The sequence below is a fragment of the Protopterus annectens genome, chromosome 14.part0 (assembly GCF_019279795.1).
Source record: "Protopterus annectens isolate FY-2018-M chromosome 14.part0, PAN1.0, whole genome shotgun sequence".
Classification (NCBI taxonomy): domain Eukaryota; kingdom Metazoa; phylum Chordata; order Ceratodontiformes; family Protopteridae; genus Protopterus; species Protopterus annectens.
Genome location: NC_056748.1, coordinates 500,644,602 through 500,670,515, shown reverse-complemented (window position 1 = coordinate 500,670,515; position 25,914 = coordinate 500,644,602). Strand labels below are relative to the sequence as shown.

The window sequence follows — 25,914 nt, the reverse complement described above, 5'->3', positions numbered from 1 at the left end:
TCAGTCCAATCAACTTGAATCATGAGAACATTTCAGATAAGAACCCCATTGGAGACCTTCATTATCTTTATAGCTTGTTGTGTTTTGTTATTGTTTAACAATTTCAGTAATTGCCTTTCATGTGGGGAAACCTATCCTCCACCGATACTTATCCTCATATTGCTTTTTTCGTTTAGGACTTCAGCATGACTTGTATGTCTACCCAAAAAGTGCTTCCTGGAGAGAGTTAGGCACAGAATTCCACTCTTTCTTTTTTAGTCCCCAGAAAGGAAGGTACCTAGAGTCCTATCCTAGACCTTTCAAGTTTCTAGTACCAAATTTCATAATGTTGACTGTACAAGGACATTTGTCCCTTATCTTCCCAGAAGGATTGATGATGACTCTGAACTTGGGACACTTACCTTCAGGTTCCTATTTTATAGGAACACAGGAAATTCATATGTTTACAGATCGGGTGGAGGGGGGGGGTTACATTACCAATTTCGTACTTTACTATTTGGCTGATCTACTGCATTCAGGGTATTTACCAAATGCATGGCACCATTTATTTCCTTTTGCAGAACACAAGTGGTCCTCATTGACCCTTACTAGAGTGACTGTCTGATCCAGACCCCATCAACCTCAACTTCTGGCAGCTGCGTAGGTCATCATAGGAGGTTACTAGTGTAATGGTCCTAGGGCCCTTACAAGCCTTGCCAAGTACAACCCCTGTTCCCAAGAATGTCAAGGTATTAAGTGGAACTGAGTTAACAATTACTGCCCCTGTCCAAGAGGGACACAGGTGAAACTCCCGGGGTGAGTTTGCAGTTTCCCATTCAGTCATCCAAATTGCACTTGGGGTCAGCGAGGGGCTCTGTTTCACCTGAATTGGAAGTTGGTTCCAGAGGAGAGGTAACCTCTGAGAGAGATGTCCGTCTCTCCAGTAAGTCCTGTTGATGTTGCATACTAGGTTGCGCTCTGTAGAGTGATGCTTCTTATGCCATTTGATTTACAAATGTGCAGCATTTCTGTAAATCAAATGGTATAAGATCACAGATTGCTTTCACAAGGCAGAACTAATCCTTATTGTCCAGACAATACAACTGTCCTCCCAGCACCAAGGCTTCTTTGCTGGGGGCAGTCATAATCTCAGTCTAACAAAAGGCTTTCCTTCCAGAGGAAAATATCTCTTTTTTTCACAGAGTATCTCAAGAACCCATGCAGCAATCACGCCATTACTGCAAGCAAATTTTTGAGGGTCCTTGGCTATCTGGCTTCTTGCTTTCTGTTCATTCCACTAGTAAAACTGCACACGAGAAAGTTACAGTGGTTCGTAAGGAACTTTTAGTCTCGTCACCAGCAGTTCCCAAAAACTCTTGTCCCTTTTCTTTCATGCTTAGGAAAGGATAATCCTATGGTGGGAGGAGAATGCCAAAACTAATCCAGGAGCCAGAAACAGTGAAGACCCTAACAGACAGCTTTGACCTGGCTTGGAGAACTCAAGGGCAATTCAGGGTCCAGAGGGTTTTGGGCAGACATCAGACACATCAGCAGTTCAGTGTAAAGGAGATGATGGCAGGTATTTTGACATTAAAAGCTTTTTATGAAAATCTGATTCCCAGTAGAGTTTTTTTTTTATGGGTACTAATTATTTCACCCACAACTTTCCTGATGTCATTGTTTCTTGATAGTAAAATTCACTACAGGTTGTACTGGTAAAAACTGTACAAGCATAGACGACTTATATACTCTTTAAGGTGTGAGACAGGGACATTATTTTATTTAATGGAATGAGATATTCCATTACAAGCAACTGTTTTTAAACAAAAAATGGTCTTTTGTTAACTTATAAACTAATGCAGTTACCACTCTGCAGAATGATACAGTAATTTTCTGTACCTGTTATTTGACAGTTGGTTCAGTCATTTTTGCTGTCAAAATCTGAATGTTTTCTAGTTAAATAAATTGAAGACAAACGTGACCAGACTTACACCAGAAATGTATAAAATTGCATGTGTGCTTTATTGTAGGTGACTCATGAAATGTATGTTTTTCAGATCGGCAGGTGGCTCACAGTGGCCCTAAGACTAGTACAATTGATAGTACAGCACTGGGTACATCTTCATCTCTCCATGCTACAACCATGGTAACCACAGTTTACCAACAACCAATCATGAGCCAAGGTACAGGTTTAACTGGGGAGTCTTCACCAGTTACAAAAGAAGTTGCAACAACGGTGGAAGAAGAAAAGAAGCAACAATTTGATGAAGAACCAATGGAAATGGTGGTTGAAAAGCCAGAGGAAACTGACACTAAGAATGTTGATGAGATACTAACAGATATTGTGAAATCTAAGCTGACGGAGGAGTTGAAACCAATGGACACTGATAAAGAGAGTATTGCAGAATCAAAGTCCCCAGAAATGTCTGTGCAAGATGATTCTGGGAGTGATATAGCTCCAATGCAAACAGATGATCAGATAAGTAAAGACCAATACCTGCCTGGTCCTAATGAGAAGCCACTGTATACAGTTGAGGCATTAACGCTGGAGGATATGAATTTGCTGGCTGAGCTGTTCTACCTTCCTTATGAACATGGACCCAGAGCTGTGCAGATGCTTAGGGAATTCCAGTGGCTTCGAGCAAATAGCAGCGTTGTTAGTGTTAACAGCCGGGGAAAAGACACTGAAGGTAATTGGAGTATAGGCTTTAATAAATGCTCATAGTAATTTCTCTTCTTGATGTACTCTGAAAAAATGTATGGTTATTAGCACAGCAAGTGGACTTATTTGAAGCAAGTAAGTACATGTACTAACATTTTGTCACCTGTTTCTAGTATTGCTTCCGAGGTACTCTTAATTCTACTTTTTGTAATGTAACTGAGTTTGCACACAAAGTCAAACCCATAGTGTGAGGACATAGCAGTAAAGAGACGGTTGCAAACAGTGGCAGGACTGATTTTCTCAATCTCTCGCTTGCACTTGAGCTGTTGTAAATCTCACTCTTCCATCTCTGGCAGTTTTTATGGTTAATGCAAAGCTAAACTTAGTCATTCATCCAAGACTTGAGGACTGAATATAGTGGCTTCTGAATTGCTGAATATGATGCTTTCTAAATAAGTGTTTTTTTTTATTTACTTGTTAGAAAATTGCAAGGTGAAAAAATGTAAATGCCTTTCAAGGCTCTTCTGTAGCAGTGTGGTTGCATCTGACTTGATTATTTATGTCCGTCATCTGATCCATATTCCATATTCTCAAGCAGTCATTTCTCGACTCATTGTTGAGTAATAAATTGTGCTTTACTGTTCCTTCAGCATCTGCATACTCCTAAAAGCAGTGGTAGTATGTTCTGTTTCTTCCTCCCTCAAAACAGTCTGTGGAGTGACTGCTTTTTTAGAGTAGTTTTGTTGGCTTTTTGACCTGATTTTCTAACACTTACTGACTTGGAAAATTTATTTTGTGAAAATTATTTACTTGTGAATTTGCTTGGGAATTAAGGACATTCTTTCCTGAGACAGTTACTTAATTCATATATGTATATTCATATATATAATTCATTTAGGACTTTCCTAAAGGTTTCCATTTATAGTGGTTCATTGTTCTGCCTGTAAAGTCTTGAGTTCCCCCCTTCACATTTTCCTTGATATTCCTTGGCTGCCTCAAAAGCCATCTGTTCAGGTTGTCACTTCTTGCTTTCTGTAGTGTTTTATCATTGCAGGTAGTTTTTTGTGTTTTCCCCTTCCTTTTGTTTTGCAGGATTCTCTTAATTTTGGCTTCTTATATGGAGTGTCAGTGCAATCTGCGGTGGTGGTGCTGCGGTAGTGTTGTCGCCTCACAGTAAGACGCTGTCCGGTTCGATTCTCAGCTAGAGCGTCTTCTGCATGGAGACGTGTGAATGGGCGTACCTTCGTTGAAGGTTGTGCGTCAGGCCTGGCAAGCCGGTACATAAAAAATCAACTGCCAATCATTGGCGGACCGGAGTTCCGCTGTGGCGACCCCTAACTGGGAAAAGCCAAAAGACACAAACAAATATGGAGTGTCAGTGCAGGTATCTGGATGATGTTCTTCGTGTTTCACTGTTGCAGTCATAACTGTAGGGTGCTCCTGCCGGCAGGCAGCCCAAGGTCGGCCAGAATCCCAAAGTCTGGGTCCGGCGTCGGCTGTACAAGCTAGTGCCCTGACGTCAGTACGCTCTGGTACATAGTCCTCAGCCGACGCCATCTTCTCTAGCCTTTCTTGCCGTGTGGTGGAAAGCAGCTCGCAAGTTGTTGGTTGGCGATTTTCGAACCGCGTATTTTGTTGTTGTTGGTCCGAAGTTCTTACTTCTCTTCTCAAAGCTAAGTACCCTGTTGGGGAATCTTTTTCTTGTTCCTCCGATGTCAGAAAAAGTTAATAATTGTATAACGTGTGGGAAAGAAATACCTCATAAAGATTTCCACTCTTACTGTCTACCTTGCTTAGGCCCTGACCACGACGTTTCTTGTTGTCGGTTCTGTGCCAGGTTCAACTCTCGTACTATTAAGCGCAGGTACGATTGGGCTCTAAATTATTTTGGCAGACGCTTCAATTATAGAATGTCGTCGGACACTACTGGAATTCAAAAGAAGCGCAAAGACAGACAGGCCTCCGAGGTTCAAACAGGACTCGTTGCAGCTGGAGCCAGCGTCCGGTTCAGCTGTCGCCAGTGAGGCGCTTTTGCAGCCCCTGTCGTCCGCCACTTCTGAACCGATGGCCGATACGGACTCCCATGGGGAGCCATCAAGGCCTACTATTTTAACTGCTGCAGGACCTTCGGACGTTGCTCCCTCAGATGGGTCCGGAACCGCTGTGCAGGTACCGGCTTCTGAGGGGGTTTTCAGGCCTACTCACATCACTATTTCAAAGGCAAAGACAAAGACTCCTGTTAAGTCAAAAGTTCCTGCTCAAGCTGCTTCTGAATCTACTCCCAGGACACAGAAGCAATTATTAAAGATGGCTGAAGATTTGCTTACAATGATTAGGGTTCTCACCCCTCCTGAGAAAAGGCCTCGACAGGATGTTCCTCTGGATTCCTCTGACCAGGCTTCTGTATCTTCTGTCTCTTCCTCAGATCAGGACTATTCTTTTCCTCCTTATGAGGATTCGGATGCTGAGGACTCCTTACCCTCGGCCTCTCCGCCTGAAGATTTCTCTTTTGGGGAAAACTTGCATGAGATGAGGGAACATTTTCATTGGGAAGGTCAGGAGTATTCTGCTTCCAAGAAGAGGCTTAGGGAATTTCTTCTTCTTCCTCAGCATAGGCCTTTAGCTGTCCCTCTTGTTTTGGACATTGTAGATGATGCTTTTTCTGAGGCAAATTTGAATCCTGATTCCATGCCTCCTGCTCCTTCTAAGTCTGATAGATTTTATAGGGTTCCTGACTCTCATTTATTTTTATTTAAGAACCCTTCTGCGGATCCTGAAACTATTTCTCAGGGCTCTAAGGCTGCTAAGGTTGCTTCCTCTAAAAATCCTATTCCCTCTGAGAAGGATTCTCGTGCTTTAGACAGGTGGGGAAAAAAGGTATATACTTCTGCTACCCTGTATGTCAGGGCTTTAAATTGCCAGTTTCATATGTTTAAGTATCAGCAATTTCTTTTGTCTGTTTTAAAGCAAAAGCTTGCTTCCCTTCCTGCATGTGCAGAGGATAAGGAACTTCAGGATGTTTTGCATGCTACTGAACAAGTGAACAAACAGTTTACATTGTGGTTTTGATGCTTTGGATGCTTCTTGCAGGGCTGCAGCCTCTGGTACTGTTATCAGGAGACATGCCTGGCTCCGTGAACAAAGTTTACCTGAACAGGTTAAGGCTAAGTTATTAGATGCCCCTGTTCAGCATGATGTTCTTTTTGGATCTAAGGCTGAGGAAGTTATTAAAAGATGGAAGAAAAGGCAAAATCTATGCAGACTGTAAAAGATTTCTTGCAAGTTCAGTCTCCTAGATTTTCCAGGAATTGGCCCTCTAAAATTGGTCCTTTCCCACGTCTGACAGGCCTCAAAGGGGAAGATATAGACGCTCCAGAGGTCGTGGCCAAGGTCAAGCCTCTTACAGATCTAGACAATGGACTGCTTCTTCACCTAGAAGGGGTGAAGACAGATCCCAATCTCAAAGAAAGCAAACTCAATGACTCTCTAGGTTGGGCTGCAGGACCCCTTCACCTGGATGCCCCTCTCGGAGGAAAACTGTCTTTTTTTTACATAAATTGGACTCATATTACCCAGGACAAATGGGTATTGGACGTGATTTTAAAAGGTTACAAATTCCACTTTCATACTTTGCCAAGGGCTTACGGTTGGCCAGATCTGCCAAAACACCAATGGTCAGAGGCCTTAAATCAAGTGGATGCTCTTCTGGCCATGAGAGCCATAGAGCCTGTTCCTCTCTCAGAGATGGGAAAAGGTTTTTATTCAAGACTGTTTCTGGTTCCAAGAAAAAACTCATGGAGACCTATTCTGGACCTTTCTGTGTTAAACACCTTTTTGGAAATTCCAAAATTCAAGATGCTTACTCTGCAGCAACTAATTCCAATGCTATCTCAGGATGCCTGGATGGTGACATTGGACTTAAAGGAAGCTTACTTACACATTCCCATCAGACAGGAACGCAGGAAATTCCTCAGGTTCAAGGCAGGTTCGAGGCACTTTCAATTCTCTGTACTGCCCTTTGGTTTATCTACTGCGCCCAGAGTCTTTACCAAGTGCCTGGCATCAGTAGTGGCTTATTGCAGACTTCAGGGGATCCAGGTTTACCCCTATTTGGACGACTGCCTTGTTCAAGCAGACAGCAAAGATCTTCTACTTCAACATCTGGACTTTGTTCAACGTCTTCTCCTCCTACTGGGATTCTCAGTGAACACAAAAAAGTCACATTTGATCCCTTCTCAACAAATGGTATTCTTGGGAGCCCTCTTGAATACAACTTTACAAAGGGCCTTCCTCATCCCAGAAAAACAAACACAGCTGGCTTTTATTTTCAACACCTTGGCAACTCTATCTCAGCTCACTGCAAGGAAATTCCTGCAGACTCTGGGCTACATGGCTTCCTGCATTCTGTTGATTCAAAATGCAAGGCTTCATATGAGAAAGCTTCAATGGTATCTGAAAAGTGTATGGTCACAGCATTACCACGATTTGGATATTCTGATTCCTCTGATCCCCTGTCTCCAGAGGGAGTTCCTCTGGTGGTCCAGGGCATGTGCTTTAAACGAAGGAAAGCCTTTGTCTACCTCAACCTACTCAAATCCTGACCACGGACGCCTCGGATTATGCTTGGGGAGCTCACTTTCTAGACAGTTGCCAGCAGGGAACCTGGACAAAGGACCATCTACACTGGCACATCAATCTGAAGGAAATGTTGGCAGTTCAAAATGCTCTTCTAGCCTTCCAGAACCTTTTGCAACCGGGGCCTCTGCTAATTCGCACAGACAACACCACGGTCATGTGATACATCAACAAGCAGGGGGGTTCTCATTCGTACCCTCTTTGCAGACTAGCTATGGCTTTATGGGACACAGCTCTAAATCTGAATCTACATCTCCAGGCTCAATTCATTCCAGGAGAACAGAATCTCTTAGCAGACAGCCTGAGCAGAAACATTTCAGATCCTCACGAATGGATGCTAGACACCAACTTATTCAACAGGATTACTGCAGTTTGGGGATGTCCCCAGATAGATCTGTTTGCATCCCATCTCAATCATCAGCTGCCTCGCTTTTGCACCAGGTCCTTCCACAAAGCAGCTTGGATAGTGGATGCCCTGTCCTTCAGCTGGAGAAGCCTTTCGGGATATGCCTTCCCTCCTCTTCCTCTACTACCTCGGGTATTACTGAAGATAAAACAGGACAAACCCAGGTTCCTCATCCTGATTGCTCCAAATTGGCCTTGACAGTTTTGGTATCCCACTTTAAAGCACCTGTTCTTGGAGCCTCCTTGGATTCTCCCTCTGAACCCTTCTCTTCTGTCCCAGCATCAGGGTCGGTTACTACATCCCAACCTCAAGACCCTTTGCCTGGCAGCTTGGCTCTTCAAAGGAATTTGATTTCTTCTAGCCTTCCCAAACAAGTTTTGGATGTTCTTCTAGAAGCTAGACGGCCTAGCACTAGGAAATCCTATGCCTCTAAATGGAAGAGGTTTTGTATTTGGATGCAGGACCGAGGCTCGGACCCTCTGGTGCCTGATCTCTCTTCTATTTTGCTTTACCTTTCAGATCTTTTGTCTAAAGGACTTTCCTTTTTTTCCATTAAGATTCATGCTTCTGCTATTTCTGCTCATTTCAGTTCTGATCCTCCTGTTTTTCTCATCCTTTGGTGAGACAATTCTTGAGAGGGGCCAAGAATTTAAGACCTCCCAGGACCCCTCCTGTTCCTGCTTGGGATCTTAATTATGTTTTAGAAAAACTTACTTTGCCTCCTTTTGAGCCTGCTGCATCTTCAGATATTAAGTTTTTATCTTGGAAGACTGTTCTTTTGTTAGCATTGACTTCTGCCAGAAGGGTCTCAGAGTTGCAAGCTCTCATGGCTGTGGAACCATACCTTATTTTCCACCAGGACAGAGTATCCTTGAGGACTAATCCTACTTTCTTGCCTAAGGTGATTTCAAAAGTGGCTTTAAATCAGACAATTCACCTTCCTACTTTCTTTCCTAATCCTCAAAATAAAGGGGAAAGGATTTTGCATTCATTGGATGTGCACAGACAGTTACGATTTTACCTGGACAAGACTAAGGAGTTCAGAAAATCTAATCAATTGTTTGTTTCTTTTGCCTCCAGTTCTCTTGGAAAAGCTATTTCAAAACAAACTATTTCCAAATGGATTGCTTATGGAATCAGATTTTGTTACACTCATCATGGGAAACAGTTTCCAGGTACTGTGAGAAGTCATTCTACTAGAGCAGCTGCCACTTCTACAGCTTTTCTCAGAGGAGTTCCTACCAAGGATATCTTGGAAGCTGCCACTTGGAGTTCTGTGCATACTTTTTCCAAGTACTACAATCTCCCTCTGTATTCTAAGACCAGGGCAGGCTTTGCCTCTGCTGTTTTGCAGGGTCTTCTTGCTGCCCCTTCTAAGCCTCCTCCCCTTTTCACTGCTTTGGGATTCCACCCTACAGTTATGACTGCAACAGTGAAACACGAAGAACATAGTACAGTTGTGTACACCTACCATAAATGTAGATGTTAGAGTGTCTTCGCTGTTGCAGTCAGGGTTTCCCTCCCTCCTATCACCTCTTTTTCTTATTTGTGGTGTATTTGTGTTTCCTTGTTGGATTCATTTCTGATTTATTGGGACATCTGACATCTAGGGCAAGAAAGGCTGGAGAAGATGGCGTCGGCTGAGGGCTATGTACAAGAGCGTACTGACGTCAGGGTACTAGCTTGTACAGCCGATGCCGAACCCAGACTTGGATTCTGGCCGACCTCGGGCTGCCTGCCGGCAGGAGCACCCTACAGTTATGACTGCAACAGTGAAGACACTCGAACATCTACATTTATGGTAGGTGTACACAACTGTACTTTCATGTTGTTTCATTGTTGTAGTAATAACATGAGATTTCCTTACTGTGGAAGCCTCTGGCCAGTCATAATGCCAAAGACATTTTCCAGTCCTCTGGGTCTGTTTGATGCCCCTCCCTAACGACAGGATGTCTGAGTAAAAGGATCATTGACCAGCACCATGATGTTATTCGTGTTTCACTGTTGTAGTCATCACTCTTTGGTTACCCTGCCAGGAGTAGCTCTCAGTTGGCCCGAATACCAGAGGCTTAGTATTTCTGCGTTGGTTGCTGTCACTCCAGGACTGAAGTCAGGTCGTCAGTGGTATAAAAACAGGCAGCCAACGCCATTACATCAGTCTTTCTTGCCGAGGAGCCTGAAGCAGAAGCAATTCACATGAGTGCTGGTTGGCCACTACTTAGTTTTCGTTTCCGAAATTAAAGTTGAAGACTTTTAAAGCTAAGTACCCCATTGGGGATCCTTTTTTCTTGCTCTAACTGATGTCAGAAAAAGTTAACAATTGTCGCGCCTGTGGAAAGCAAATACCACACCGAGATTTCCATTCTTACTGCGTCACCTGTTTAGGTCCAGACCACGACATCCCTCGCTGTTTGCTTTGTTTAACACCAGAACCATTCATCGGGCTATTTTTGTTGCTAAATTCTTTCGCTCTCAATCTCCGTATTCCGAAATGGCTTCAGTAAGCCATCCGACTACAGATATTCCGAAAAAAAACATAATGATAAAGAGAACGCATAGGTCCAAAGCTGCCGATGACACTTCCGTTAAGCTAGTCTCCAGTTTGCCGGTACTTAGTGAGGCACTTTCGCAGTCCCTGATGCCCACTTTAGTAGATTCACAGGCCTCTACCGAGACCCATTTGGAGTCCGGAGACACTTCTTCGACTGTGTAACCTGCGGATGTCTCTACCATGGATGGGTCCGGAGCCGCTGTGCAGGCACCGGCTTCTGAGGCAGTGTTTCACTGTTGCAGTCATTACAAAAACGTCTGTCTAAAAATACCAACGCATGAGCACATGTGCTCAGGCTCCTATGCCTAAAAAACAGATAAAAATGGCTGAGGATTTAATTACCTTGATCAGGGGTTCCCAACCCCCCCTGCTAAGAGGCCTAGGCAAGGCACTGATGATGAATCTTCAGTTCATGATGTCCTTCAAGAATGCAACTGCAGTCATAACATATGGGTTGTCCTGCCTCAGGCAGCCCTCAGTCGGCCGGATTCCAAAGTCTGGGTCCGACGTCAGAGCGGCTGGAGTACATAAGCATCAGCCGACGCCATCTTCTTCAGTCTTTCTTGCCGCGCGATGCCCGAAGCAGAAGCAGTTCGCAAGTGCCAGTCGGTCAGCTCCTGTATTCTTCGAATCCGAAGTCATCAAAAAAGCTAAGTACCCCGTTGGGGACATTTTCTTGCCTCAGCCGATGTCAGAAATTACTGAAATAGTAAGTAATTGTTTGTCTTGTGGTAAACAAATACCTCATAAGGATTTCCACTCTTACTGCCTTCCTTGCCTTGGCCCAGACCACGACGTCTTGGCCTGTGCCCGCTTCAATAAGCGCACTCTCAGGCGGAGTTCGCTGAAGACTTTTTTGGCAAAAAATTCGATTATACAATGCCATCAGAACTACCGATATCGCAGACTCTTAAGAAACGAAAAGACCGGGACTGACATCCTCGGCCCGCGTCTTCCACCGACACCACGCCAAAACCTACCGCGAGTGCCCCGGTTCCCTCTGAGGCAGTTATTTCACCGCTCCGAACCGAAGACACTGCATTACCGATACCTCCGATACCGGAGACCACACCAACGCCAGTTATTGATTTTCCTCCGGATACTGAAACCGAGGAAATGCCCGAGACCATTGCTGTGGATAAGGTCCCTCCTGCACGTGGAGCTGCTAGGCCTCCCATGTCCATGTCTATCAAGGCCTACACACGTGCTAAGGCAGCCAGCAAGACCAAGCACCTTACTGCTAAAGCCTTACCTCAGCCTACTCTTGAAACACAAATCATGACTATGGCCGCAGACTTAATTTCCATGATCAGAGGTTCCCAGGCCCATCCAGAGAGAGGATCCCAGCCTCCTTCTGATAAGAGGCCCGGGTTGAACCCTCCGACCCTCTCCCTTCAGATGAAGATTCTGAGGACTCTGTTCACTCTGATAGCCAGGAAGAGCCCTTCCAGACCTATGAGGACTCGGATGCAGAGGATTCCATTCCCTCGGCCTCCCCTCCTGAGGATATTTCTTTTGGGGAAGTTCTACATTCCATGAGGGAACATTTTAAGTGGCAAGGCCAGGAATACTCTGATTCCAGAAAGCGCCTTCGAACCTTCCTTAAAAAGCCCCAACACAGGCCCTTAGCTATACCTCCTGTGCTTGATGTTTTGGATGATCTATACTCTGACTCCAGTGTTACCCCTGATACTCTTCCTCCTGCTCCTGCCAAGCCTGACAGATACTATAGGGTCCCAGAAACACATTCTCATTTCTTTAGGGCCCATGCTGTTGATTTAGAAACAATTTCACAGGGACCGAAAGGGGTTTCAGCTACCACCTCCAAAAATCCCTTACCTTCCAACAGGGAAGCTAGGTCATTAGAGAGATGGGGGAAGAAGGTCTACACCTCCACTACTTTATCTATGAGAGCTCTCAATTGTCTCTTTCATATGTTTCAATATCAGGATTACCTGTTAGATGATTTACAGAAAACATTGGCCTCTCCTGAACCTTTAGATAGGAAATCTTTGCAGGAGGCTGTACATAATTCTCAGCAAGTTAGCAATCACTTTCTGCAGTGTGGATATGATGCATTGGAAGCTTCATGTAGGGCAGCTATGACAGGGGCGGTCATTCGTAGACATGCATGGTTAAAAGAACAACCTCTACCAGATCTTGTTAAGGCAAAACTTCTTGATGCACCCTTGGAAAAGAACAAGCTTTTTGGTGCTAATGCTAAAGATGTGTTAAAGTCCATCGAGGAAAAAGCCAAGTCAGTTCAGACAGTCAAAGATTTCCTCCAGGTTCAGCCTCCCAGATTTAGCAGAAATTGGCCTTCAAAAAACTGGTCCTTTCCTAATCCTGAAAGATTTCAAAGGGGTAAAAGCAGGCGTGGCCGAGGAAGAGGACAATACAGAGGCTCCTACAGGGGGCGACAATGGCAACCAGCAAACCAAAGAAGTGACGCAGGGGTTTCTCCTGCCCCACAGGGACAATCTCAATGACTTTCCTCTACTACCGCTGACCAAGGAACAAACAGAAGCTCCTTTGGGCGGAAAATTATCTCTGTTTTCAGACAATTGGCACAGATTGACAAAGGACAAATGGATTTTGGACATTATAGACCAAGGTTACAGGTTTCACTTTCATACCTTACCAAGAAAACAAGGCATGCCAAACCTACCACAAAACCTGAGGGCAGAGGCTATCAAGCAAATTTCTCTGCTTGCTCACATCAAAGCAATAGAAAAAGTTCCACAACAAGAACAAGGCCAGGGGTTTTACTCAAGACTGTTCTTTGTTCCAAGAAAAGAAACTCAATGGAGACCAATACTGGATTTGTCCGCATTAAACACTTTTCTCATAGTACCAAAGTTCAAAATGCTGACTCTACAGCAACTACTTCCCATGCTGGGCAAGGGGTCTTGGCTGATTACTCTGGACCTCAAGGAGGCATACCTGCATGTCCCTATCAGACACAGCTGCAGAAGATACCTCAGATTTCTTGCAGGGCCAGAGCATTATCAATTCTCAGCATTGCCATTTGGCTTATCTACTGCGCCCAGAGTATTCACGAAATGCCTGGCTTCAGTAATTGCTCATTGCAGGCTCCAGGGGATCCAAATTTACCCGTACCTGGACGACTGCCTCATACAAGTGGATGACAAACTGATTTTGACAAAAAACTTGAATTATGTCATACAATTGCTACAGGCTCTGGGATACACAGTCAACTTCCAAAAGTCAAGACTTCAGCCATCCCAGCAAATAACCTTCTTAGGAGCCAAACTAGACACAGCCTCTCAAATGGCTTACCTGACAGAAGACAAGCAAAAGAAGTTAACTCATTATTTCAAAGGTTTGGCAAAGCTCACCCAGATGACTGCAAGGAGATTCCTACAGGCCCTGGGTTACATGGCATCCTGCATTCTCCTGGTTCCATTAGCAAGACTACACATGAGAAAGCTACAATGGTACCTAAAAAGCTTATGGTCTCAGCACAGCAACAACTTAGAGGCAACCATACCGCTCATTCCATGCCTACAGAAGGAATTTCTATGGTGGGCCTCGGTAAGCCAGGCAAACACAGGTATGTCATTCAAAAAACCTCAGATAACACAGACCATGACCACAGACGCCTCGGACCTTGGATGGGGCGACATGGAGGGCAGATGTATTCAAGGACAATGGTCTCCAAAGGAAACACATCTGCATATCAACCAAAAAGAAATGCTGGCAGTAATGCATGCCATCGAGGCCTTTCAACAACAGCTTCAGCAAGGCCACCTGCTAATATGGACAGACAGCACCACTGTGATGTGGTACATAAACAAGCAGGGGGGCACCCATTCTTACCCCCTTTGCAGATTGACAATGAATCTTTGGGAAAAATCACTGAGCCTAAACATACAGTTGCAATCCCAGTTTGTTCCAGGCAAAGACAATGTGCTGGCGGACAGCCTAAGCAGGAATGTCCTGGACCCCCACGAGTGGAGGTTACATCCAGAAATCTTCATATGACTCACCTCGACATGGGGCAGGCCAGAAGTAGACCTATTTGCCTCCCACCTCAATCATCATCTACAAAAGTTCTGTTCAAGGACATATCATCCACAAGCATGGAAAATAGATGCTCTCATTCAACTGGAACTTCCTAAAAATCTATGCATTCCCACCTCTGCCACTGATGACCACAGTATTACTAAAGATCAAAGCAGAGAAGCCCAAGGGGATCCTAATAGCTCCAGACTGGCCAAGACAGCACTGGTACCCACTACTACGGAGCATATGTCACAACAAAAAGTGGGCCCTTCCCCAATGGCCCCAACTTTTGACTCAACACAACTTCAAGACAGTACACCCCAACATTCAGACTCTACAGCTAACAGCTTGGGAGATCCCATGAATAACCTCAATCTATCTCTCTCCAAGGAAGTTCAGAGGATACTAACAGAAGCCCGAAGACCATCCAGCAGAAAGGCTTACTCAGCAAAATGGAAGAGATTCAGCATTTGGAATACCAGCAAGGGTCATGATGCATCATTATTGAGCATCCCTCTCATTCTGGAATATTTGGCAGATATGCTACAGAATGGACTCTCATATTCTTCCATAAAAATACATGCTTCAGCTATTTCAGCTAGATATAACACTGATCCACCTGTGTTTTCACATCCTTTAAGGCAATTCCTTAGGGGAATCAAGAATATTAAGCCACCAAGAAAGGCTCCAGTACCAGCTTTGGACCTCAACTTTGTCCTAGAAAAATTGACTCTACCTCCCTTTGAGCCAGCAGCTTCTGTGGACTTAGAATTTCTCTCATGGAAGACAGCTTTCCTGTTGGCAATTACCTCAGCAAGAAGGGTTTCGGAACTACAGGCCCTAATGGCAATACCACCGTTCATAATCTTTCACAGAGGCAGGGTCTCCTTATGAACCAACCCTACCTTTATGCCAAAAGTGGTATTTAGGGTTTCTTTGAATCAAGCCATTCACCTGCCTACTTTCTTTCCCAATCCTGAGAACAAAGGGGAAAGACTGTTGCATACCTTGGACATTCACAGACAACTTCGCTACTACCTGGACAGAACCAAGACCAGTAGGAAGTCTGATCAGCTTTTTGTAGCTTACGCCCCTAGAGTACAAGGAAAAGCAATTTCCAAACAGACTATTTCAAAATGGATTGGACATTGCATCAGATTCTGTTATTCCTTCCATGGAAAGTGTACCAGCCAATGTCAGACCACACTCCACCAGAGCTACAGCCACCTCAACAGCATTCTTAAGAGGGGTGCCTACAAAAGACATTCTAGAAGCTGCTACATGGAGCTCCGTGCATACATTTTCCAAACACTGCAACCTTCCTCTATATTCCAGATCCAGAGCAGGCTTTGCTTCTGCAGTCCTGCAGGGATTGATAGCTACACCATCCTTTTCTTAGAGCATTCCACCTCCCCCAGCTAAGCTATGGTATTCAACCCATATGTTATGACTGCAGTTGCATTCTTGAAGGACATAGTACAGTTTTGTACCATTGTGGTGTATCTGTTTATTGCTTATTTATTTGTCTGGAAATCTGTTTTTCTTCCAATTTGATTACAGCCTTCCTTGGAGGGCACCTGGCATCTGGGGCAAGAAACACTGAAGAAGATGGCGTCGGCTGATGCTTATGTACTTCAGCCGCTCTGACGTCGGAGAGAAATGCGACATCAGCCGTCGGACCCAGACTTTGGAATCCGGCCGACCGAGGGCTGCCTGAGGCAGGACAACCCATATGTTATGACTGCAGTTGCATATCTATCGGACATCTACATTTATGGTAGGTACAAAACTGTACTTTCCATTTCTTCTGATCAGGCATTTTCTATTCCTCCCTATGTGGATTCTGATGCAGAGGAATCCATCCCATCTGCATCTCCTCCTGAGGATTACTCTTTTGGAGAGACATTGCATACTTTAAGGGAACATTTTCACTGAGAGAGTCAGGACTTCTCTGAATCAAAAAAGAGGCTTAGGGATTGCAATACCTCCTGTATTAGACATTGTTTATGATATGTTCTCGGAATCGAGCATGGCTCCTGATTCCCTGCCTCCGGCTCCTAGTAAGCCAGACAGATATTACAGGGTTCCTGACTCCCACAAATTTATTTTTAAAAATCCTGCTGCTGATCCTGAAACTATTTCTCAGGGTCCCAAGGGTGTTAAGGCCTCTACAGCCAAGAATCTTACCCCTTTTGATAGTGATTCCAGGGTGCTGGATAGATGGGATAAGAAGGTTTATACATCTGCAACCTTGGCAGTCAGGGCTTTAAACTGTCAGTTTCTTATGCTTAAATATCAACAGCATGTTATGGGCTTACTGAAACAGAAAGCGATGATTTCTGATTTTGTGGAAAATAGTTACATGAATTATTGCATTCAGCAAAAGAAGTTGGAAAGCATACTTTGCAATGTGGTTTTGATTCCTTGGAGGCCTCTTGTAGGGCCGCCGTTACTGAATCTGTGATTAGAAGGCATGCCTGGCTCAAGGAGCAAGATCTGCCTGATCATGTTAAAGCTAAATTGTTGGATGCCCCTTTGCAGCATGATACTCTGTTTGGTAATAAGGCAGAAGAGTTTTTAAAGAAAGTGGAAGACAAAGCTAAAGCTATGCAAACTGTAAAAGATTTCTTGCAAGTGCAGTCACCCAGATTCAGTAGACACTGGCCTACTAAGAATTGGTCCTTTCCTGTGTCCATCAGAGCCACTCAGGGCAAATCCAGGCACTCAAAAGGCTCCAGATACCAATCACAGGATTCTTACAGGTGAAATCAATGGGGTGCCTCCACCTCCAAATCTGGAGGAAACAAAGCACAACCCTACAGTAAGCAGTCTCAATGACTTTCCTCTACCCATCACCAAGCACTTATCTTTTGGCAGCCCCCTTGGGGGCGAAACTAGCACTTCATGCTCAAAATTGGCAGTTAATTTCCCAGGACAAGTGGGTATTAAACATAGTATCCTAGGGGTACAGATTTCATTTCCATACTTTGCCAATTCCAAATGGATGGCCGGATCTTCCACAAAACCAGTTGGCAGAGGCCCAGAAACAAGTCATGTCCCTCATGGATATGAGGGCTATTCAACCAGTACCAGAAAAGGAAAGAGGACAAGGTTTTTATTCAAGACTTTTCCTAGTACCCAGAAAAGACAATTCATGGTGTCTAATACTGGACTTAAAGATTTTGAACACGTTCCCGGACATTCCAAAATTCAAAATGCTGACTTTACAACAGTTACTGCCTATGCTAGGCAGAAATGCTTGGTTAGTAACGCTAGACTTAAGAGGCATACCTGCATATCCCAATAAGGGAATCATGCAGAAGATACCTCCACTTCAAAGCAGGTTTTTTGCATTACCAATTCTCTGCACTGCCCTTTGAATCATCTACTGTGCCCAGGGTCTTTACAAAGTGCCTGACACCAGTAATTGCGTTCTGCAGACAAAGAAGCATTCAAATTTATCCTTATCTGGACAACTGTCTCATTCAAGCAGAGGACAAAGACACTCTTCTTCAACATCTGGCGTTTGTAAAAAGGCTTCTAGCATGCCTAGGGTACACCATAAACAAAAAATCACAACTGGTACCGTCTCAAATATTTACATTCCTGGGTGCAAGTTTGAATACAACTGCCCAGATGGCTTACCTCACGCCAGACAAACAAAAGCAACTGACAACATACTTCAAACAAATATATAAAAAAGAGAAAACACTGCAGGGGTAAAATACCTCCAAACAAAACACTTTGTGAAGAAACTTATAAAGAAATAGTAGGTACTCCACGACAATCAAAGCAAACCTCTTAGTCAGTTAAAAAACGTACTTTATTCCAACAAAAAAGTAAGCGCTTTCGCATCTCAAAGGACTCTTCATCAGACTTTAAAACAGTTACAAAAAATTCAAAATCCCTTTAAATACTATTTTCTTTTTAGCATAAGCTAATAAAAATCACGATAAGCACTCTTGTAAAATTTCCTACTAAACTAATGCTTTGCATAACCAACCTAGAAAATATATATAAAAAACATATATATATATATATATATATATATATATATATAAGTATATATATAGAACAACATATGAAAAAAACGTATGAAAAGACACGTAAAAAAAACCTTTATAATCCAACAAATAGCGTGTGTGTGTGTGTGTGTGTGTGTATATATATATATATATATATATATATATATATATATATATATATATATATATATATAAAAATGTTTGTTCCTATATAATACCCTATGTAGTTCCCAAAATTTGTAATTAGTGACATAAGAACATCAATAACTAGGCTAAATGTTAAATATCATATGCTTCATATACACTTATGCTGATATACCACTGGAGAAAATGTATTCCTATACTTCTAAAAAATGATGTTATGTGATCCTATCTCGCCTACATTCTGTACTGATGGGCTCTGAGCCGATCCCTTGGCTCCGACTCGGCACGCTTATGCTATAGAGCGAGGCTTCTTATTGGCTGAGCTATCTTTTATCCCAGGATGCACCACCACTAATCCCCCAGATCTTGTTTGCCACTTACAAGCTTAGACGTGGTCTCAACTTGGCTGGGCTAAGTACTATTTATTTAGGCCTTTTCCTGGCAGAAATTTGCTTGCTTTGAACCCAAAAGCTGTTTTAACAGCTATTGTCATATGAGTGTGTATTGATCAGTTTTGTTGAGAAATTCGTGTTTTTTTAGTCAGGGAAGGTTTCCTGTTTTAGTTAGAGGGGCCTTCCCCTGTTACCTTTGCTATTAGTGTTTCTTTCGTGGGTCAAGTACCCGTTTAAGTTAGAGGGTCTTGACTCTCTCTGTGTGGTTTGTTCAACTGTATTGTGTAAAAAAAAAAAAAAAAAAAAAAAAAAAAAAACTTTATTCTATTGTTGTTCTTAAACTTTTCAGTTTTGTTGTTCTCTTTAGACAGGTGTACTGTTTTCGAAATTAGTTATGTCCTAAGAGCATAGACCCTCCGGGTTTAAAAAGTGCACGAGGTGTGGTTATAAGATGTCCATAACGGACGACCACTCCTCGTGCGTCTATTGCTTAGGCGCCAAGCACCTACAAGAATCATGTAGCGTGTCACGCCTTCTCATCAAGGGTCCTCCAGGAGAGGAAAAACAAATTAATCCTTAAGGGGTTAATTAAGCCATCCTTCGAGGAGGCTTTATCTTCCTCTCCTTCTTCAAAAAAGAAGAAAGCGTTGGCTCCGACCAGTCATTCGGAACCGACTGCCAAAAAATCTAAGCAGACTTCTCCATCGGCTCCACGGACTTCGGAGCCGAGGGCGGAACGGTCTGCCTCGATGCCTCCAGTCTCGACCCCTCTGGTTTCGGAGCCGAGGACTGGAGTATCGAGAGGCGGGTCACCTTCATCAGCTCCACTGATATTGGAGCCGATGAAGGTTGCCGGCTCAGACTCTTCCCCTTCGGAGCCGAAGTCCTTGTCGGCACCGAGGGAAATTGCCTTGAGATCTCCCTCTGAGCCGATAGTGGTAGAATCCATTCGGAGCCGGTCCCCTAGTCCTTTGGAGCCGATGGAGAAATCGGTTCGGACCCGATCGGTATCCTCCAGATCATCCAAGATGTCTGATTCAGACATCGACAGGGTGCTCCTAAGACTCTTCCAGTCTCCGGTGTTCCAAAAGCTAGTTTCGGCTCCCGCCCATTCGGCTTCGGAGCTGATGGTCCACCTCCCTATTATGGTTCCTCCTCCAACAGCCTCGGCACCGTTGGAGCCGGTGCTGGTGGAACCGGTGGAGGTTTTAGAGTTGGGCCCAACCCTTACTCCAACTCCGGCTCTTGAGTCGGAGTTCGGTACGCGGACTTCTTCCGTCGGCCCGGGGTGCTTCGGGATTGTTGTTTTCGGTCCCAAGTCTCCCTCTTGGTGCGTCAGTGGCGGGAGTGCCGTCTACTGTCGTGGCCACGGAGGTGGGACCCTCCCAGGATTCTGGTGGTCCCGCCTTCAGGGCTATGAGGAGTGCGTTAGCCAAATCATCTTTGGCTACCTCCACGGTCCCCAGCTCCTTCCCTGCATACCGAGACTGGGTCTTTGGCAGTCCCCTGTCTTTAGACAGCGGAGCCCGGGCCTGAGGTTACCCCACTGGGGTTTCCCCCTCCTGGAGGTCCTTCTGAAGCTTCTTCGAAGAACCCACCAGGAAAAGATCGTGCAAGAGGAAGCACGTTGACTCCTGATGAGTCTCTTACATCAGACACTGATCTCGATGATGCAGAGGGGTCCCCTAAGTCGTCCTCGGATGATGTCTCCTTTGCAGACATCCTGGAAGCCCTTAAACAACGAAGCGGCTGGCAGTCCAAACCCCCTTCTGCTGATGAGTCGGTGTTCCTTAAGGCCTTCGGGGCTCAGCCCTCCGCCTCCTGGATGTCTCCGCCCTTCGACGAGCTCTTAGATTTGATCTGTCGAAGGGAGTGGGAACACCCAGACTCTGTGGAACCGGTGCCTGCTCGTCCGAATAAGTTCCTCTCGGCACCTCCTGAAAGAGTTTCTAACCAAAGGTGTGGCTGTAGATGCTTTGGTGGTGGCATCTGCTACCCAGCAAGATGTAGCAGAGGCTTCGACGTCCATCCATCCTCCTAATAAGGAGTCTAGGAGCATGGATCGGTACGGAAAGCGCACCCTAAGTTCAGCGGCCTTTACATTAAGGTCCTTGAACTACCTTACGCACTTCACTAGATTTCAGAGGGATCTGATTAAAGAACTTTCCGATACCCTCTTGGGTAACCTGCCTGAGGACCTGGCCCAGACGGTTGGCTCTCAGCTGGCTACATTGTCGTCCATTTCGAACTCGTCCATGAGGCTCATTTCTTATGCAGCCGAAGGGAGTAGAGCGGGGTACAGGCATTGCTCTACGGAGACAAGCCTGGCTCCGCCTGTGTCATTTCTCGGGAGGCCTTTAAGTCTTCCTTTGCCGACCCTTCGATGGGTCCTCCCTGTTTGGACCCAAGGTAAAGGACACACTGACCGCTGCGAACAGGAGGGTAAGACTCTGCCGTAGGGGCACGATTTTCCAATCCCTTTCGGCCTTATCCCAAGGCTAAAAGAGGAGGGAAAATGTGGTTCCGTAGATCTCAGAAGCCTTACCCATCTCAGCAGGATGATCCCCCTTCCAGAGGCAGGGGAGGGGGAAATTCTTCAGGAAGACGCCGTCCCAGAGGCGGCAGAGGCCCTCGCAACACTGGAGACCGCGAGTCCTTTCGTGGCTCTTCAGCCTTTCACAGTCCCTGAGGGATTGCCCGACTGTGCAGCTCCGGAGCCAGTCGGGGGTCGTTTTTCAAAGCACCTGAAAGCCTGGGAAGGTATCACTCAGGACCGATGGGTGCTTCGAATTATCGCCGGAGGTTACACCATCCCCTTCTCTCACTTCCCACCTCAGTCCAAGAAAATCCCGGACCCGCCACCCAGTCAACGGGATACTGCAGCCTCAGAAGTTTCAAAGCTGCTGCAAAAAGGAGTCATCCAACCGGTCCCCGCAGACCAGATCGGATTAGGGACTTACTCAAGATTCTTTTTGGTGCCAAAAAAGACTGGGGACTTGAGGCCCATTTTGGACCTCAGCATTCTAAACCATTCAGTCAGAAAGTCCAAGTTCCGAATGGTCACCCTACAAACCATTCTCCCATTGCTGGAGAAAGGTGTTTGGATGTGCTCCATAGATCTCAAGGACGCTTATTACCATATCATGGTACATCAAGCGTCCAGGAGACATCTGCGCTTCAGCCTAGGAGGCAGTCATTTTCAGTTCAGCGCTGCCCTTTGGTCTCACCACAGCCCCCAGGGTGTTCACCAAGTGCTTGGCAGTCGTGACTGCTCACCTGATATGTCTAGGATTCCAGGTGTTTCCGTATCTAGACGACTGGCTCCTAACTGCCACCTCCAAGCATCTACTACTGCGAAGCCTACAAGCCACTATATCACTGGGCAGTTCCCTTGGAATCACCTTCAACTGGCCAAAGTCTGTGTTGCTGCCATCTCAACGAGTAAGATTCATAGGGGTAGAGATAGACTCAAACCGAATGCGGGTCTATCTACCAACAGACAGAATACAAACCATACAGACTCAAGTTCGAGCCTTACTTCCCAGGTCCAAAGCCCCAGCCAGAATGGTCCTGCAGCTATTGGGGTCCATGGCCGCCACGGTTCTTCAATTCCCCTTGGCAAGGTTGCACACGAGAATTCTCCAGTGGCTTCTTTCAGCTCAGTGGTCCTTTCAGGAACTCCCTCTCAGTCACCTCATATGGATCACGGAAACATGCAAACGGGACCTTCGCTGGTGGCTAGTGCCCTCCAATTTGGATCAGGGACGACCCTTTGTTCCACCTCCTCCTGCGGCCACTTTGACCACGGACGCCTCCCAGATGGGGTGGGGGGGGGGCATTCCCTGGGCAGGTCAGTCCAAGGCAAATGGCACCCGGAAGAGACCCTACTTCATATCAACATCCTAGAAATGAGGGCAGTACTTCTGTCCCTTCAAGCCCTTCACTATTATCTCCCTCAGGGTGTAATTGCCGTTCACTCAGGGACCAGATCCTATCCTCTTTGCAGAGAAGCCATGAGAGTTTGGGAATGGGCAGTCTCGACCAAACGCTTTCTAGTGGCTACTCATATCCCGGGCAAGTCCAATGTGATAGCCGACAGACTGAGCAGAACCATCCTCTCTCCTCACGAATGGTCTCTGAACATGACAGTTGCAAGTCAGATTTTCAGCAAATGGGGAGTTCCGTGTTGCGACCTCTTCGACTCCACTAAATGGCGTGCAAAGAATTCTTCTCTCTAACCCCGGGTCCTGGGAACAGCCCGATGGACGCACTAGGCCGTCCTTGGCCCACGGGCTTGCTTTATGCCTTCCCTCCAGTTCCTCTGCTTCCCGGGGTGATCCAAAAGGGATCTCTTGGGGAGCAAAATGATCTTAGTTGCTCCTTACTGGCCTCGTCAAGTATGGTTTCCCTACCTTCGAAATATGCTCTGGAAGGTCCATGGTTCCTGGATCAGATCCCAGACCTTTTGGTTCATCAGTCGGGACTATTCCACCAGTCCCTGCACACCTTAAAATTGATGGCTTGGCTCCTCCTCCTCCGACTATAGTCAGGAGTCATACATTGGATCCAGAGGTTGTACACATATTATCTTCGGCCCATAAGTCTGCTACAAAGAAACTGTATTCTAGCAAATGGAAAAGATTTGCTATTTGGGCTCAACTCCGTGGCCTGGACCCCATCTCTATTCCCGTGGCAGAAGTACTAAAATTTTTAACTTCTCTTTTCAATCAAGGCTCTTCAGTCTCTACCATCAAGGTCCAATTGACAGCGATTTCCAATTTTCACGAATCCATAAACCCACCTTTAATGAGCAACAGATTGTGTAAGACCTTCTTGAAAGGTGCTGCTCTGTTAAGACCTCCGATTTCTCATCCTGCACCTCCATGGGATCTCGATGTGGTGTTACGCGCCTTAACTTCCTCCCCCTTTGAACCGGCGGCTACATGTGATCTAAAGTTTCTATCATGGAAGACTGCCTTTCTGGTGGCGATTACTTCTGCCGGAAGAGTTTGAGCTTCAAGCTTTGTCAGTAAAACCCCCGTACTTGGTTTTTCACAAAGACAGAGTATCTCTCAGGCCAAATCCTTCCTTTGTCCCTAAAGTTTGTTCCAGTTTCTGCTTACAACAATCGTTAGAACTTCCAGTTTTTTTTCCAAAATATTCTAACAAAGCGGAATTCATATTCCACACACTAGATGTCCACAGGCAGTTGCGTTTTTATTTAGACAGGACCAAACAAACAGGGAAAACAGATCAGTTGTTTGTATCCTTTGCAGACAATAAATTGGGCAAAGCTGTCACAAAGGTCACTATTGCCAAATGGATCAGGGACTGTATTACTCAAGCTTATTCCTATTCTAACAAAGAGCTTACCACCTCTGTCAAAGCTCATTCTACAAGGGCTATGGCTACTTGATAGCATTTCATTCTAAGCTTGCCACTAGTGACATTTTTTCTGCAGCCACATGGGCTTCCCGCACACTTTCATTTCCCACTACAAATTGGATGTGGCATCTAGAGGACGAGCTTCATTTGGTTCCACAGTACTCAGGAGTGTTTTCCAATGAGCCACCCAGGATTTAGGTGCTAGGGGGCTGTCCCATCAGTACAGAATGTAGGCGAGATAGGATCACATAACATCTTTTAGTTATGTACTTACCATAACTTTAGATGTTTGGGATCCATCTACATTGTTAATAACCCACCCTCCTTCCCCTTCCTTGCAGCTCAGAGGATATCAGAAGGTCCGAATCCGGTTGTTTCATCTTGAAACATCTAACAATGTTATATAAACAAGTTGTGCATGTGTGCATGAATGCGGACAAACAAGATCTGGGGGATTAGTGGTGGTGCATCCTGGGATAAAAGATAGCTCAGCCAATAAGAGGCCTCGCTCTATAGCATAAGCGTGCCGAGTCGGAGCCGAGGGATCGGCTCCGAGCCCATCAGTACAGAATGTAGGCGAGATGGATCCCAAACATCTAAAGTTATGGTAAGTACATAACTAAAAGTTATTGTACTTCTAAAAAATGTTTACGCCTCTGAAAGTTGGTGCTTCAAGGGTAGATCTAACAGGAAAGACTTCAATGAGACCCTATCATTTATGCCATGTCCTTTGTCAGCCTGTAACCTAATTATCCACTTCCCTTCCTCTTTTCCTGTGTAATTGCCTATGTTTCCTAATCTTTCTGTGGCATGTATAAGTTCTAAAACCAAAAACTTAAAACTGTGTTGTATCATTCCGTATGACATGTTTAGCTAAAGCATTACCTTCATTTTCCCTACTGATTACATAAACATGTTCCTTATTCTTTTTGTAAGTGTCCTATTTGTCTTTCCAACATAGAAACCACTGCATTTCTGGCATATGGCTAAATATACCACATTCCTGGATCTGCAGTCAGCATAATGGTTAATTTCATAATTAACATGTGTCCGGATGATCAAAAACATTTTTATTCAAAATGAAATTGCACTGATTACAGTTATGACCAGCAAAAGTTCCTTTCCTAGAGGAAAGTGGTCCCTTCTTAACATTATGTTCATAGCATAGCATCCTTTTCAGTGATTTAGTATTTTTATAACTAAAACTGTGTGCCTACTAATCCTTTAATTTCCTCATCCAGTAATAATAGTCCCCAATTTCTCTTAATTACTTCTGTTACGGTGTTATTATTGTTGGTATAGGGAATAACCAATCTCTTCACTTTATAATTGTCTTTCCTTTTTGTTACATGAGAATAATTACTAATATATGGTTGTCCACCTCTTTCTTGTTCGACTTCCTGTAGAAACCTAAGGTCTTTTTTGTGATATCCCCTTTTTACAAAATCTTTCTGTATTTTATTAATAGCTTCACTGTAGACTACATCACTAGTTAGTCGAGAATATCTCATTGCTTGATTTTTCACTACATTTCTATGTACATGTGGTGGATGCATGCTATTTCAATGTAGAAGGGCATTCTTTCTGCAAAGTTTCTTATAAACTTCTGTGCTTATAATTCCATGTTCTTAAGTAGTACATCCAGAAATTCTATCCTATTCTGAGATTTCTCACTTGTTAATGTTAGAAAAGCAGTAGTTCCATTTATA

General features: G+C 44.7%; 1 protein-coding gene across 1 annotated transcript in view; it reads left to right on the top strand.

Moving 5' to 3' along the window:
* Positions 1-25,914, top strand: part of OGA (O-GlcNAcase) — a gene marked incomplete at its 5' end in the record, with an annotated part of 1,599,409 nt that overhangs the window by 553,605 nt on the left and 1,019,890 nt on the right. The window contains 1 exon segment of the mRNA XM_044056260.1: positions 2,037-2,668. Within this exon segment, the coding sequence (XP_043912195.1) occupies positions 2,037-2,668 (632 nt within the window).